We start from the raw sequence: 17,731 nt of genomic DNA, 5'->3' as shown, positions 1-17,731 counted from the left end.
TCTGTACATATGTAACATTGTAGGCACTGTATATCCTGTACCTCTGCTTATTGCACTTCTGGTTAGATGCTAACTGCATTTCGTTGCCTTGTACCTTACATGTGCAATGGCAATAAAGTTGAATCTAATCTAATCTAATCTAATCTTTGAGTTACAGCTGGTCACTGCGAAAATATGACACTATGCCATCTGCAAGATTGTTGTAACCTCATATAAGCTATATAGAATAGTATTTACAGGAAATATCCCACTCTAAACCGGTTTTCCTTTGGGATTTGAGGAGGTGATGATGATGAAGACTCCTCGGTTGTATGTTCCTCTCCTGAGCTCTAGAGGAGGTGGCTGCCATCATTTATTATTGAGTAACTCTGCTCTCTATTCCAACCAATTAAATATTAACAAAGGCTTCAATCTGGGTTTGCCACTCTGGCTCGATGTGGTGGCACTGAAATCTCTGTATGGGGATGGCCATGAGAGCATCTCTGTCAACATGCTGATGGGCAATAAAAGACAGGTCTAATAAAAGGGCTTTCAGTTTCTCTTTCTGGTTGAGCTGACCACCGCTTAAAGTAGGTTACAAACACTTTTTAAACAAACTTTTTGTTCGACACGCCTCTTTTGTATACGCTTGCTTTAATTACATCAGATATGTGAGCAGTGCAAAGTGAAGAGTTGCACAATTTTGCCTGGAGCGAGGAGTAGGTTTTTTGAAAGTTGAAACACCAGTGCAACTGGGCGACCCAAGGTTCAGGTTTTCATTATTACAGCAACAAAAGATTTCTATTTCGAACAATGACTCCAAACTTTTGAATGGTAATGTGGTTCAGGTCTGATTGGATCTAAAACAGAGTCATTAAATTATAAAGCAGTGAGAGCTCAGTAAGGCAAACAGTGTGTGTGATTACTCACATCATAGGCTCCAGCCTTGATCTGTTGATACAGTTTGTGCTGGTCCTCATCCCAGAAAGGAGGGTAACCCACCAGCAGGATATACAAGATCACACCTGCCCAGGACACACAAATTGGTAACTTCATACTAGTACTAGTCTACTGTATTTCCAAAGCAATGAATCTGAATTACAATTTTTTTTAACACTGACTATTCACAAAATTGGACAAATACACAACACTATAAGACACTACAACAAAGGGTCTTGGAATGTGGACATTCTAAATAAAACAGGTGAAAATCTTACCACAAGCCCAGATATCCACTGGTTTGCCATAGGGGTCCTTTCTCAGGACTTCAGGGGAGAGGTATCCAGGGGTGCCTGCAAAACCTGTAAAGCCATAATGTGATTACACGCATTTAATATCTAGAATCAACAGATTTCAAATGACAGAATCTTCAACCATCTCTTCAACACCATCTCTTTATGACAATCAAATTCTGAGCATTACAAATAAGGCAACAACATTTTGGTTTGCATTAATCAAACTAAAAACACACAAAAAGTTTTGGTTTGGAAAAAAAAAAGGCTGTGCAATGTGAAAAAGCATAAAAAAATTCCCATGGTGTTGGACAAGCTTAATCCAATTTGTATACTGGCTTTGTCGTCTGTGACCTTTGACCTGGTTCAAGTGAGTGGTCTTGACTCCAAAAGGACAGTAAACATTGAGAAAACTACTCCATATTCCCCAAGAGCACAGAGTAAAAACACAAGCTGGCTACTCTCCAGAGCTCTCTAGTCCCACAAGAGCCACAGATGCCATGGAGAGCAAATAGAGCAATAAGTAAAGTAATTGCTGGTTGAAAGTCAGCTTTCAGAATGAGTTCTCGAGCACCAGTGCCATTTAAATGAGCGGATGCATTTTCAGGGCACTGAATATTTGTTTGAAAAACCAGAGAAATTAATTTAGTCTGTTGAATTTAATTCAGTCTTGCATCAGGATGAACTAGAATGGCTTCAAGCCAAATCCCTTTAAGAGATGAGGCTACCAATTAGTTGAAGGAAAAACAGACGAGTCTTACCAAACCAGGCCTGCTGATCTCCCTGCACCTCGATGGCAAGGCCAAAATCAGCCAACTTCACTGCTGCCCCCTTCATCTTACTGGCCAACAGCAGGTTCTCTGGCTACAAGAGGACACATGACAGAGAAAAGGGTAGGAGAGAAGAAAGTAGGAATAGTGAGAAATAAATAAAATGAGGGAGAAGATATTGTTATTTTAACATTAAAACAAAGCTGCAGTGTGTTATGCAGAGTGTTTTTCACATATTAAGGCAAAATTTCACAGGGCAAAAAAGGTCTGTCTATTGACTATTGTCAATAGTGTAGTGATGTATGAAACGGCTCATACAGAAGCAGCTTTCTGCTGGTCAACGCAGAGTCACATGACATATTGGAACCTGTTCCAAAATCTAATTGTAAGAAATTTTTCACACTCACACAAAAGTCCTAAAATCGCACAGATTCCCACTGAAGTGACTGGGATTAAAATTAAAACAACTTGTTTTGAATGCTACAAGTATTATTTATATACTGTAGAATTTAATGTCATTTTGGATTAGCTTTAATTTTTATATTTTCACTTACATTTTTTTTTTCTCACAGACAACTGTAAATTTTGTCTTTCCAAAAAAAAAAAAAAACAAAAAAAAAAAAAGGTGCTCCAAACCGTGCCGACGCGTTTGTCGACCCCAGAGGATTAAATACAAACTAACAGAGCTTGTTTTAGTTCATTTAGGCATCACTTAATTAAATTATTTATTATTATTATTATTTTTTCATGATTAACTTTAAATGAGCATTAGATGACAGAAAAAAGGTAATACAAATATAAAAATAGGGAAAATAAAATATCCAGTAGTACGAGCCAAAAGAATCATGAAGTGCAATCCACAGGCATTCAATCCCATACGGCTGCTCATTTATTCTGTGCATGATTATGCTAAAGGTGACGATCAAGCCTACTGGCGCTGAGTTTAATCAGCTGTGATCTGCATAAAAGGACATAAATGTATCCAGCATGTTCTATGAGGAGAGTCTTTCATCATCATATTGCAGGAATACTGAGATCCAGACTTGAACTACAGTGTGCATCAAGTGAGAGAGACAGAAATGTGTGCATGCTTGTAACGTGTGAGAGAAAAAGGGAGAGATTGCATGTGGTGTCTATATCTTACTGCTGTGTGTGTAAAGCGGATGGATAGCTGTGACAGCACGCTCATTGCTCTGAGCTGCATAATTCATGAAGAGACAGAGAGGAGGGCTTGTTATCTCATGCTACGAGAGCAGGGGTGAGCTGCTCTCTCGCCCCGCTGTCCTGCACACCCCACTGCCTCTGAATGCTGCAGGCACACCCCTGACCCGGACACTGCACAGTCATCCTGCAACAACTGTCCCAACACGTTTATAGTGGGACGGACACAACAGACTTTCTATGACGACTTTTTGTATAAATATTAATCAGGGGATGCTGAAATGGCTAGATCACCTTCCTGAACTGGCCAATGATGTAAACTAATATTCATAAGCCAATCCAAAACAGGATTGGTAACTCATGCAGCAGATACAACATACTGAGATGCACTCAAATGTTTTACATTTATTTTGTGAAATAAAAACACTACAAAATGATAGGCATCACATCCTAAGCATCATATCCTAGTATCAACAAACAGTACCAACAAACTGCAAATCATTAAGACTTTTTTCTTACTTAATTTAATGGGCACATTCATTTTAGCATTATTTACTATATATACTATAATATAATTTAGTAATTATTAATTAGGTTTTATTTAATATTTTTAATTTCATTTCAGGCTTATTTCAATTACTGAAAATAATTTTTAGTTTTAATTTTAGTTACAGGCTCTACTATATCTACTCTACTACAGAGTAAGCAGACTATTATATATACTATATATTTTTTATTTGTTTATTTATTTTTAATTGTTCAGGCTTATTTCAATTACTGAAAATAATTTTTTAATAGTTTTAATTTTAGTTAACAATAACAACACAGTGATATATTTTATCTGTGAACTTTATTCTTACAACTTCAGTCAAAACCAGCCCATCTGTCCCCCCCAGTTCCCCTGTCCCGCAACCCTAGGGAAGGACTCAGTCTCTCGCTTTCCTCCTAAACACTCTTTCTCTGTCTAGCTCCTGCTCTGCTATTCCTGCGACTGTTGTAAGATTTACTTTTCCTCCTTGTCTGTCTGTTTTCAACAGTTCTGTTTCTTTCCCTCTGATGAATTAGAGGTAAAATGACTCCCCATCAGACAAGCTCACCATCATGCCATGACTCTGCAGCCACCATGACATCACACAGGTTTCCATAGCAACCAGCCTGCCTACAGTACTCCTCTGTCTGCCTTTAATTTTAAAGAGGTGAACTAATATGGAAAGCAATGATTCGGGGTTCGACACATTTTTGTCCATCACATGCCACTGATCTATTATGCATTTCATCAGTTATTATTGTAAGAAATAAAAACACTTGCACACAAACACACACACACACAATTTCACCTTCTAAACAGACTCTACTATATCTACTATATATACTGTATCATCTATTAGGAAGATGTGGAGCTAAAAAGGAAAATCATTGTAAAGTCTGACAAGCAAAAAGTAAACCGTAATTTAATTTCAATCCAATATGAGGTTCAGATTGAGTGATGGCATAAAAAATTAAATAAATAACTCTCCATCATCCATTAAATGCTCTTTTGTTTGCTTTCTGCATTGTGCTTGTTATCAAATGACCCCTCAGGACTGGCCACAGCCAACCGGCCATGCTCTGACGTCAATCGAAAGAAATAACACAATCAAATAGCATACATGTTCTCTGGTGTCCACACAGCGTTTAATGTTGCAAGCACGAGTCTGAGTGTGTGCAAATGACGCCACAGAGTTGGCAAGAGGAGGAGGGTTTGGATGACGCAAGCTCCCATATTGGCACATTGCCACAGTGACGGCATGACTCACCTTGAGGTCCCTGTGCACAATGTCATGCTGGTGGATGTGGCTGACGCTTTCCAGGATCTGATTGATGCAATGACTGAGAAACAGAGACAGGGAGAAACAAAAAGCAGGGGGGAGGAAAAGAGGGTTGGATTAGGGAGAGAAACCAAAGCATTAGTACAAGGATCTAACTCGATAGAAGACTGGGCGCAAGAAATCCAGCTTTTTTGTGTTTGTTTGGTAGAATACTTGAAAAAGAACACATTTCTGAATGATTTGGTTCATGTAAAGAGAGAGCAAAAAAGCAACGGCGCTCGAGTAAAGAAAGCGCCCCATTAGATATTCCCTAAAGCTCTCTTGTGGAAGGATGGCGAGGAAGGCATTTTTGTGTCCAAATTTGGCAAAATCTGTGGACTGCATTCCATTCCATCCCATTACAGAGGCACTTTCCAGTAAAAACTCTCTCTGTTCTCCCTTGATGCAAACTCTCTGAAGCAGCCTTCATGTTGTAAGACTGGAGAGTGGCTTCCAAAAGTAATTGCAAAGTGACACTAATTTTGTTGTTCCGGCTTAGTGCTGAATATGAAGTGGAAATGGACTGAAGTGCAGACAGTCAGCTTTAATTTAAGGGGATGCCTATCCCGGCAGCAGGTTAAAAATAACAGCACATTTCAGGCCAGCTACCATCCCTGTTAAAGATGAGAGTATTTACATAGCTTGACATTATTTGAAATAAAAATATCATGTTTAATAATTAGTTGTGTAACCCTGGCATTTAACGATTGTCTCGCTGTCTGGGAGCAAAGGGCAGTGTTAGAGACAGAATAATTTTTCTTTTTGAGGCCTTACAAAAGCGGTACAGTGCCGGCTGCAGAAAGTATTATCATGGAACTTTGAAAAAAGAAAAAACTATGAGATTGATGTACCATAGTATTTACATGGAAATTGTGATGCTTTTTTGTGTTCTTTGAAAAACAGAAATGTCTTTGTCACTTTTGATCAATTTAATGCATTCTTTCTGCCTCAGTAACCCCAAACTGACCCACAGAAGTGTGTATTATATAAGTGACAACTAAACACTGATATAATTTTAGGTGAATTTTTAAACTTACCTTGCATCTGCTTCACTGTAATATTCTCTTGCGACGATGTCTTCAAACAATTCTCCACCAGTCACACTAGAAGAAGAAATACAAGCTTTATCAACAGCTCAAGTATGGAGAACCCACAGCGGTTCCATTCAGCTATAAACTATAAAGAGCAAAAGGCCTGTAGAGGAGTATGTGGCTAATGGAGAGTTTTATCACCACGGGCCGGCACTTGAGTATTGGGCGAGCACTATCAGAGTCTTAATGATACAAGAGCCCTGAGAGAGGGCCATACAGTCACAATTTACACACACATACACTTACATGTATGCCTTGCTCTCACACACAATGCAGTTACACAGAGGAGTCTACATCGCAACAACACTGATCATTTTTTAACATGATGTCAACATAACTTAAGCAAAGGAGTTCAGAAATAAAGAAAAGTATTCTAGGCTTTTTATGGTACAGAGAAATGGGCCTACTAGCTAGAGAATAAAGTTAAATCGTCATACTTCAATTACATTTTCCTGCAATTAACAGTTAATTACTGCCAAACAAGGCTGAAAGGAAGTGGAAAGTGTGAATACACAGGCTGTTTTACACAGAAGTAAGATGGAAGATCACAGTGTCTGACTCAGATACTTACAGGTCAAAGACCAGGTAATGAAAGCCTTCTTCTGAGACACTGTCATGGAGACGCACTGTTGAGGTAAAACAGAAAGAGAGAATGAGGTAAGACAGAGAAACAACATAAGCAGGATGAACAGAAGGAGCTTTTATCCTTTTCTTGACCTGCCCATGAAGTCATCCTCATTAGCTCTATTTCAAATCCCAACCTTGCTGCCTAATGCCTTCTAAGGTAGTATCCCAGCAGAAATGAACCTCATGACTGACCCATTTGAAACATTCATAAAGAGCAACTCCAAATGCCACACAAACAACACTCAGCACAGGACAGTGGTCCTTTTTTACTCGAAAGCCCCCATTGTCTAGGGCAGGATACTTTTAGTATTTCTGCTGTAATTATGACAAAGCTGCTTGTTTTCAAATACAGAAACTGGGAGTAACAGTTCATGATGTAGCTTCAGACGCGTCAAGAAATATATTTTCTTCAATGAAAACGGTAGTTATTGAGGCTTAAAAAAGAAACATTTTAGATTAAATTTCTTTTAAAGTTTTTACCCTTTAATTTAGAGTTAAATAATTTCAATAGATTAATAATAATTAATTGTTTCAAATACATTTCAGTTGTCCTGTGGCCCCATTGGAAGTTTGCTCTCTAGTGGACCCCAGCCCTTGGTTAAGAAACATGTAATGGAAACAAATAATGGAAAAGTATTTCACATTTTGTTCCTATTTACATTATTAATGAACATTTTTAAAATAATTTTAAAATATTTTAAATTTTTAACTAATTTTTTTCCTTATCCCCCCTCAAAATTAAATAACATTTTAATTACTCTGAACTATTTTATTATCATATTAGATGGTAATATTAAGACAAATATTTTTATCTTTGGAAAAACAACTTGATAAATTTTGCACAATAAGGCTGAGCTATGAAAATAAATAGATTTGAACTTCATGCCCACTTTAAATGAAAAATATCATTCGTCTTAGAGAAGGAACTCTAGTCTTTGCATTACCGAGGGACCGATGGCATTGCAAGTAAGGCAAGGAACATTTGTTATCTTGATTGAAGGTAATGAATTTGTCATTGGTAGTTAGAGATTTGAAACAGTGCACCTGTCAGATCTCACACGCAGCCATTAAGAGACCCCCCGGCTCGCTCTCATTGTGTGTGGGTCCATGTAAATGACAGCGTGCATTAATCTCAGCTATGTGAGGGAGGTGGCTGTGCTAGAGCAGGGCAGAGAGGGCAAAGCATAATTATATTATCCACCCAGGATCACCCGCGGCGCTGACACAAACATACGCGTTCTGACAGGAGGACTGTGTTTTAACACAATTCAGAATGAAGGTGCTGTGAACAGTGTTTGAATGGACAGTGATTGTAAAAGGTTGGCATGTGAGAGGTGTGGATAGAGCCGATTTGTGTTGTACTCTGATGAAGATGATACTCTCTGAACTTGTTGCCTTAATGTTTTTGACTTGAACTAGTGCTAGACTTTACTGGTATAGCACTAAAATGGGAAAATGTAATATGCAATACTGCAATACTATGCAATACTAACCGTGTCTGTGTTGCAAGAATGTGCATTTTGCAGTAATGTAGCTGTGAATACACAATACCGTTCAAAAGTTTTGTTTTAAAGAAATTAATACTTTTGTTCAGCAGTTTGATCAGTATTAAACTGATCAAAAGTGAGAGTAAAAACACTTAATGCTAATGTATGAAGATTTCTATTTAAACGAATACTGTTAAAAAATTACAGTTTTTATTGTATTGTTTAATCAAATAAATGCAGCCTTTGTGAACAGCGGTGCACTTTATATTCCTTTTCCCCCCAAACATTTACTTGCATTTTATACTGCTTCTACAGATCTGAAAACCTACTTTATTTTGCATCTTTGTCCACCTATCTTTGTCTGTATTGTTACAACCCTACACAGAACTAACCATAAGGAGAGAAGTCCCTGACTGAACAATATAAAGTCTGTGTTTATTAGTAGGTTTTCATGTTCCCTGGTAACCAGTGATATCAAATAGCTCAACATCTTTTTTGAATGCCAGTACCGGACACATAAATCAAAATCTTTTAATTTTATTGGTAGGTGAAGTTTTTTTGCTTAGCGGAAAAAGAAACTCTGCCAAAAAACACCAGTGCTGGGTGTGGGTTTTCACACTCAACTGAAGAGCTCCACAGGGATGCATTGTGTTCCTTTCTAACTTAGTCACACCAAAAATGTATGCCTGAAGACATAGCTCTGGGTGAGATAGCATGAAGAATGTATGTAGATGCATGTGGGTTATGCATGTGGCTTATGTCATTCTATCTGTTCTTTATGTGGGTCTGTGGGCCAACGGCAGTCAAGCGTTCATATCTGCTGGTTTTTAGAAAGAGGGTTTGTTGATAAACCCCACTATTGATAACCTGTACAAAGGCAGTAAGTTACCTTGTACGTGTTGTGTAAGTGTATGTCCAAGACAAAAGGAGAGGAAAAGAACAAGTGTGTTAGCTTGAGTCTTTGTCGCCATAGGGAATGTGCTCCTTAAGAATGCTCTACACGAGAAAGAAAAAAGTGAGGGAGGAGAGACAAGAAAGCATGAGGGTGGGAAAGGACAAACACTTCCTAGAAAGAAGAAAAACAAGGCTACAAAAAAGGAGACGTCAAGCAGAATGTCTGAGCTTCTGTTTGCATTAAGAAACAGATGATTTATGCTGCCAAGAATGAAAAAGCAACTTTAAAAGTATCAAAAAGAACTATATTTGACTTACAGCTGTAATTATTCATGTTGTGTAAGATGTGTTTGTTGGAGGTTAGATGTCACTGATACCAAACACCACAGGTGATTGTGTCACATGAACGAATGCAGCTGCTAGAGAGTGATTAGATTGTTCCTCCAGTAAAGCTATAGTATGAAGATTTGGAATGGCCAAAGTCATATGTTGTATCTCTGCCTTCTTTGGAGCCTTTCAGTTTACAGTAAATCACTATTGTATGAAAAGGAGTAGCTTGAACATTGTGTCAGACACTTCATTTTGTGAGGGAAAGTAAATGTTGACAACTTCCCACTTCTGGGTGAATTCTCCCTGTTAAATTAACTTGTGGTATGGGTCATTTAAACAGTTAAAGGAGTTTTCTTGAACAGTACCAATCATTCATTTTAATCCTGTTGTTTTCCTTCAAGTCTTCAAAATCCCCAAATACTTCATAATGTTTACTTCACAAATACTTACTTTTTTTGCACCTGGTGATTATCTCATTACCCTCAGTGCCCAATATCACCATCATGAAACATCTTAGCCACTAACATTTTACTGTCTTCCACAGCACCGTGTTGTTCTCACACACAGAAGGGAGCCTGAAGGGATGATGCCTGTGCTATTTCCATGATTTTGCATGAGGAGGAGATTTTGTCTTTGTGACCTGTCTTGTCAGCTATATCCTTTCTCATGCCATGCAAATAATCTTGGGTTGACCGTGACTAGCATGTTTGTACAGTATGTAACACTGTGTACAGACACACACACACACACTATTGTTCTTAATTATTGAAGGGAGAACAGGCATGTTGCATGCCGGACTCGAATCTGCACCCCCTGCATGAGTATATTGAGCACAAGTTGTTGAGACTCACCTATATTGGGATGTTTGAGGAGACGGCAGATCCGGGCCTCTCTTTCTAGCTTCTGATGATCTGAGGATCAAACACAGAAAGAACAGTCAAGCACATTTAACCGCTGCACCTCCACAAGTGTCAAAACACAAACATTATCAGTGAAGAACTGCATACATTAACCCTCAAATGTTTGGGGTCTAAGATATTTTTTGTTTTTAAAAGAAATGTGTTTGATCAAATAATCAAAAAATAATCATTTGAAATACTATTCCAATTTAAAACAATTTATTCTTATTAAGACGCTGAATTTTCAGCAGCCATTACAGTCTTCAGTGCCACATGATTCTTCAGAAATCATTCTAATGTGCTGATTTGCTCCTCAAGAAGCATGATACTTTTTTCAGGACTCAAAAGTACAGCAGTAATTTGAAACAAATCTTTTGTAACATGATAAATATTTTTACTGTCAATTTCTTACAAAAAACAAAACAAAATTTTCCTGACCCCCAAATTTGAACTATAGTGTACATTTTTTCACACAAGGCTATTGTTCAGCTTCATCAGACTTGGAATTGAGTGCACAAGTCATATGGATCACTTTCATTATGTGTTTATAGTGCTTTTGGCTCATTTTGGAGCTTGACAGCCTCTTTTCACTTTATTACATGGAAAAGAGTGATGTGATCAAATAACCCTGAGACGGATATGAATCCCAGGTGTAAACAGGACCTGTACTTTGGCCAATGCGATCATTCAGTGACATAATTAATATCAAGCCTACTGCCCTATATTTAGCATAGTAATGACAGCAATTAATGACTGTGTGTACATGTAATGGGCATGAAGTAAAGATGTCCACTCTATAAAGGAAGCGGCTGAGATTAATATAACTGCCCATCCTGGAATAATGAGCATCGATCTCTAAAAGGACACAAGGTCATAGCCTCATTGGGAAACCTTTAGAGTGCTTTATGAGAGGGAAGTCAAACGGACACACAAAATGCTTCAGCAGCATAAATACATAATATAAATATACAGTTATTCTCGGCCCATAAATAATAATGTTACACGCAACCATTTAGAATAGAGAAAGGGCAGGGCTTTTAATGCAAGCCGGCTGCAGGGCTGTTGGTGTCTGGTGCCATGTATACTTAATCAAGTGAGTGATTGACGAAAAAAAAAAAAAAAAAAGTAAAGCATCTTGGGAAAAAAGCAAAAGTAAAAGTAAAAAAAGTAAAGCATCTAGAGTTGTCTATATGACACCAGACAACACCCTAGTTAAAAAGAATGTACACGTGGACTCGAACACACAGCCATCTGCAGCAGCAGGGATCTGCTAATAGGAATTCAAATCATGAACTCAATGCAGGCACTCCTGCTGGGTCAGATCAGTCTCACATAAACACACACTGCTCTTACACATAACATCTCCTCAGTCCAAGATCTCACTGTGCCAAGTGTGTGCTACTCGTCTGAAATGAGCCAGACCTCACACTAAAGAAAATTTGACAAAATATAATAAAAGATGAAGAAAGTATGAATGTCTGAGGGTGTCATGTATGTGTGGTTATGTTCCTTTCACAGGCCTTCATAAGGTCCAGCCGCAACCTCTATGGGACGAGCTTGTGAATGCCTGTGTATCTTCTACCCAGAAAGCATTCAATCCTTCTGACAGCCCCAAAGCATGATTCTCAGAAATGACATCAGCCTCAAACTTGAAGTATCAAACATTCATCTAAAACAACCATCACCAATACACTAGCCTTAGCATTCACGTTACTTCTCATGAACAAATACACACACACACACACACAGGTATCAGACTTTAAGTGATGATGTTTTCATGATATACAAATAGATGTGGGAGTAGGATCACTGGTGGCTTAAAGCTTTTCTGAGAAGTGTGATCAAACAAACATCCCTCTGAAAGAGTGAACGGTGACTGCTGTGAGTGATGTGTGTGTGCGCGTACGATTTACGGCAGCAGATGTTTTTATTACCTAACAGAATTAATGCAGGACATTTAATATTCAGCTCTGCCACGGCTCCCTACAGAACAGTTAATCTGAGCGTGAGAGACCGCCGCACAACGACTGTTGGCATGCAATGACTGCTGAGAATTCAAACACACACATAAACGAAACACTTTCTTGTTTTCATCATTTGCTGTACCTTCCGCATACAATTCATCCACTGCATTATAAATCAAGTTTGAAGTGGAATAAACAAATCCACTGATAGCTGGGATCTGATGCAAACGATAAAGGCTTCTAGAAAGAGAAATGGCTTTGAGTGGCATGCTCCTCCTTTTGTGCGCTCTCTCGTTTTCTTTTTTTATCCCATTACTGAAGAGATAAATAAATGATGTGTTGTTCTGTGACCATCTCTAAAATCCAATTGTGCTAAGTGCTGCTTTCTCACGGTGCGGTCGGGTCCATGATGTGATGGACTCTCAGAGAGAGAGATTCAGAAAGCAGTAGCGATAAACTGACTGACATAAACGGTAAACGAAACATTAACAGGTGTATAAGTGTCCTGAGATTGTATCAGCATAAAACTTTTATATCATAATGAGCATTGACAGGATATTATGAACTGATTATAGAGAAGCAACTGTATTTAAAACACACACACGTTTGTTTTTGTGAATTGTGGGGACATTCCATAGGCGTAATGGTTTTTATACTGTACAAACCTTATTTTCTATCGCCCTTCACCAACCCTACACCTAAACCTATCCCCTTTACCTTACAGGAAACTTTGTGCATTTTTACTTTCTCAAAAAAACTAATTCTGTATGATTTAGAAGCCTTTTGAAATACAGGGACACTGAGAATGTCCTCATAAATGACCTTCTTGTAATACCTATGTCATACCCATGTCATTATAATTTCGTTATAAAACACGAGGGCACAAATTTTACAAATTTGTGTCCTCGTGTCACAAAAACACGAACACACACACACGCACACACACAAAAGAACAAACTGGTGGCAGAACTTTCCATAACACAAATACATTACAAAAAGTATAATTTTTCTTTTTCAAAGATGGTCAATGGAGATGACTAAATACAATTTAAAACTATTATTTTTGTAATTTTGCAATAAATATTAAAAATAAAAAAAGGGCTCATTACTTAGATTGCTTAATAAAAAACTGTTGTTCAAAAGTGTGGGTTTGTTAAGATTTGTTTTTTTTAAAGATTTTTTTAAAAATAAGTCTGCACTTGGTTGTACACTAATATTTATTATAATTGTAATATTGGTAAAATATTATTTTTATAATTCAATATAATATTATAATATAGTGTTCTATAACATTATATAGTATAATATTGTGAACTATTACTGTTTTGCTGTACTAATACTGTGTGGACAACATATTTTGCTTAATATTTTTGTGGAAATGGTGATACATTTTTCAAGATTCTTTGATGAATAGAAACTTTAAAGAACAGATTTCATTTGGAATGAAATATTTTGTATTATAAATATCTGCAATCACTTTTGATCAATTTAATGCATCCATGCTGAACAAAAGCATTAATTTCTTACTGACCCGAACCTTTTGAACAGTACAGTCAGAATTATTCATACAAATTAACTTAGTTCATTGGTCTAAATGTAGCCTGTTTATGCTTGCCAGGCAATGAAGAATCACATACATTAATCTTGAACTGAAATAACAGATCAGCTTTTATGACAGCGACATAGCTCATCCAATCAGAATAGTGCAGTTTATAATATACCATAAATATAGATTAGTTTTTAAAAGCACAGCACACGCCATAAAGCACCGCTAGAGCTCTTTATGAATGTTTGCAGGTGCTCTTTCCAAGTTCCTTAAACAATAAAAATGTCAAATCAATTATTTTCTTTCTTGTCTATCATTGGCTATAGCAAAATAACTTCTGTAAGCAAGTCAATACAGTGATGACACTTAAGCAGCACTAGTATGAACAGATGCATCATGGGCCAATCACCTCAAATGCACCCATGGGAGGGTGTAAATATCTGTGATCAAGTTCACAGTGCAGAGAAAAACACATTTAGAATTAGGCGAAAGAGTGCAAAAGAGGAAGGAAACCTGCTGCCTCATGCCTTACTTCTTTAACATATACAATTCAAGACAAGCATGCAAATGGTTCCATGAATATATATTTACCCCACTGTATATATCTAAATTAAAATGGTACCATCACCACGGTACCACCACTGCACAGTTTAATGGGTGCCATGCAAAGCTGTAAGTCTCATTTCTGTTCTGGATTTGTAAACAGATGCTAAACAGCAAAAAATGAAAATGAAATGGCTCAATTTCATTTAGTTGAGTCCTACACCACTGTAAAACACATTGAGCAAATGTGTGCACATATGCGCAAGCTGCTCTCACAGATCCTTTCACGTCGCAGGACACGAGACAGTATGAATCAGCACTCATTATAAGCCCAGACTATGAACAGATACTAGGGTCACGCTGACACGGACTGGAAAGGCAGAAGGACTAGATATTACAGACTTAGTTTCACAGGTTATCACGGCCCAGATGGTTACAAATAAGCTCCTGCATGAACAAAAAGGTGAGCTTTTGTGCAGTGCACAGAGCACTGATGAGAAAGACACATGCAGAGGCAGTTATTTAGACACTAGAGGCAATGGGCGGACGCCATTGTGCTCGCATTCTTTTCAGATCAGCGTCAGGGTAGATGAAAGGGCTCAAGTGACGTTAAAGATTGAATCTGAGAATACAAAGAAACAGGGGTTGTGCAAGGTCAATTCTCAGCAGGTGAATCTCAGGAGAAAATGTCGGAGGCTCCAGGGAAGATTCTGTGACATAAGTGCACGGCATCTGGGGTAGGATCAGGTCTCTTCTCCCAGCACGCGAGCTGCGGGCAGATTTCCAACAGTTGGATTCATCCTAGCCGTGGTGATCTACATACATCTAAACCCTTGGTCAATCGAGACATACATATTAAACTAAATTACAGTTTAATCATAAACAAGGGGCATGCACAATTATGCATCAAAATATTTTGGCCTATTTTTCATGTATACAGAATCTCATAAACAATGATTTCTTAAGTCTGGTCAGTGATCGCTGATCTGGTCCCTGATCATAATATAAATTATGATTGGTTTGTTGTACTGATACCAAGAAAAAAATACATTTAAGTGTTAATCTAAGCAGTCAATTTAAAGGTGGGGTATGTAATTTTTCAAAAACGCTTTAGAAAACTGAGTCGGGCCCGAGTACCAAAAACTTGAAGCCAATCAGCAGTAAGGGGCGTGTCTACTCATGATGTGGAGGAGAGAGCGTTCAGTGAACAGAAGAGCGACAGAAAGATAGAGATGGCGGATAAAAAAAAACAAAAGAGGAAAACATCTGCTGAACAATAAGCCAAGAAGTAGGACCCGTGTAAATATCGGATCAGCTTTCCAGTGCTGGAGAGGTTGCTTTGTTTCTTCTCGATAGGCGAGTAATGCACCACAACAGCTAAAGTCTGTCTACACTGGACGCGATAAAGCGATCATTGAAAATCATTTGAAATTTGTGTCAGCACGTAATAAATAGAACGCGGCAGCAGTTTTCTGTCAGGATTTGTCGCGCCGCGCAGCATCCAGTGCAGACCGCATCACTGATTATAATGACTTCTATAGTATTTTGTCACGCCGCTCCCGTCTGGTGTAGACAGTGTAACATTGGTTTAGCTTTGTTTCACAGAACTAATTGTTGCCTGGGTTGCATACGTATGTGTGGGGCGGAGCTATCAAAATAGTGGCGAGACCCTTTTTTTTATTTTTTTTTAAGAAATGAACATTTTTATTCAGCATGCATGCATAACAAAAAACAAAAACCTGATTAAGTCACAGTAATGACATTTAAAATGTTCTATGTCATATACATGCTGTTTTTAAATGCCATTAATAATAATAATGTTATTTCATATAAATGCTGTTTTAGCAGAGGTTTCACAAAAATATTTAGCATCACAACGGTTTTCAACATTGATAAAAACAGCATTGATCGGTACCAAATCAGAATAATGAGTAATGACTTGAGTAATGGCTGCTGAAAATTCAGTTGTCATCACAGTGACTAAATTATATTTTAAAATATATATATAAAAAATATATATTAAAATAGAAAACATTTATTTTTAAGTCATAATTTTTCACAACATTAAATTTTTCTGTATTTAGCGTATATTTCATATAATATTTTAACAAATTGCTTTAGTACAATGACAACACAACTGCTGATTTAATTTTGGAAACCTTTTTCCTTTTTACTCGTTCTTCTCTCTAATAATCGTTTCAGCGCTCCTCTCCTCAGCACCCCAGAGATGTGCCCTTGTTGTGGCCTTTGTATTCGTTCTGTCTGCTTGCTTTATTTTTTCATCCTCTGTTGGCTCGTCAGCGCTGACCTTAGTGTCCTCACTGTTTACAAATCATGGGCTATTGCGGTTGAAGTCGATTCACTGTCGTCTCGCTCTCAGTCCCTCCCTTTTTCCTTTTCTGTTCGTCAGTTCTTCTTATGTGATGACAGACACAACATGGTCGAGTTTCATCATCAACTTGACTCATTTGTCACAACCATGCCCATCTCTTTGACATGTCCTGCCCCAATCTGTCCAGTTCTGCCCCCTTTCTTATGTTCTTGTTTACTATTCTTTTGCTGTCTTGCAAGAACTGACATTTCCTTCATGAAACGCAAATTCTATTTAGCAGTTCCTTTTCTAGTCTGTTCCTAATGTTCTAACAGCAGTGATTCATGAGTGCAGATATCTATGACTCTGGTGGTGATTTAACAGACTGCTTTTTTTTTTTTGAAGGGACGTACTTGTACCCTTATTACAGTGAGAATGTCTCTGGAACAATCTGGAGTTAAGTGTCTTATTTAAAAAGGTGATAACTCATAACAGGGTTTGAACCAGCAACCACCTGATTATCACACCCGAGACAAGGCTACAGCAGCGTGCTTCAGAAACCCTCCACCTTCCCCAGCTCCACTTGTATAGATTTGCTACCGGGTAAGTCCATGCATGTTATATACATATACATTATTTAATTGATATTATATGAGTAGAAGCAGTATTTCCTACATGCTCACAGCAGCATGTTTGACAATGTACTGGCAGTAGCAACATAGCAGACCTATTCCGCTAAGACCAAACACATTAAGATTGCCAACATTACCATGCTAAACTTTCTGAAAATTGTCATGACAGAATGATTGATCCTGAGATCAAATATACAATTTGATGAGAACACATAAATGTTCATCGTTGTTGGATAATTCTGGAACTGACTCTAGGCTGAATCCTGACAAACCCCTTCTGTCAATCGGCCAAATGGACACTGGCAGAAGCAGATATAAATGGCCCAATATTGGCTGATTAATATTGAATTAATGGATTACAGAACTTAAATTCTCTCTCAGATATCCAGTCCAGCTATGACGCAGCAAGTTCTCTCTC

At 37.9% G+C, this 17,731-nt stretch overlaps 1 protein-coding gene across 14 annotated transcripts in view; it reads right to left on the bottom strand.

The window, feature by feature from the left end:
* LOC306884716 (calcium/calmodulin-dependent protein kinase type II subunit gamma-like) overlaps nt 1–17,731 on the bottom strand; it is a 57,715-nt gene that overhangs the window by 21,368 nt on the left and 18,616 nt on the right. For all 14 annotated transcript variants that reach the window (XM_079440847.1, XM_079440841.1, XM_079440837.1 and 11 more), the window contains exons 3-9: nt 10,270–10,329; nt 6,652–6,706; nt 6,027–6,092; nt 4,939–5,011; nt 1,973–2,075; nt 1,197–1,280; nt 910–1,004 (exon numbers count right to left, since the gene is read on the bottom strand). In XM_079440847.1, the coding sequence (XP_079296973.1) occupies nt 910–1,004; nt 1,197–1,280; nt 1,973–2,075; nt 4,939–5,011; nt 6,027–6,092; nt 6,652–6,706; nt 10,270–10,329 (536 nt within the window). The remainder of the gene's footprint in view (nt 1–909; nt 1,005–1,196; nt 1,281–1,972; nt 2,076–4,938; nt 5,012–6,026; nt 6,093–6,651; nt 6,707–10,269; nt 10,330–17,731) is intronic.

Source organism: Barbus barbus (assembly GCF_936440315.1).
Source record: "Barbus barbus genome assembly, chromosome: 18".
NCBI classification, from domain to species: Eukaryota; Metazoa; Chordata; class Actinopteri; order Cypriniformes; family Cyprinidae; genus Barbus; species Barbus barbus.
This window is presented reverse-complemented; position numbering and strand designations above follow the sequence as displayed.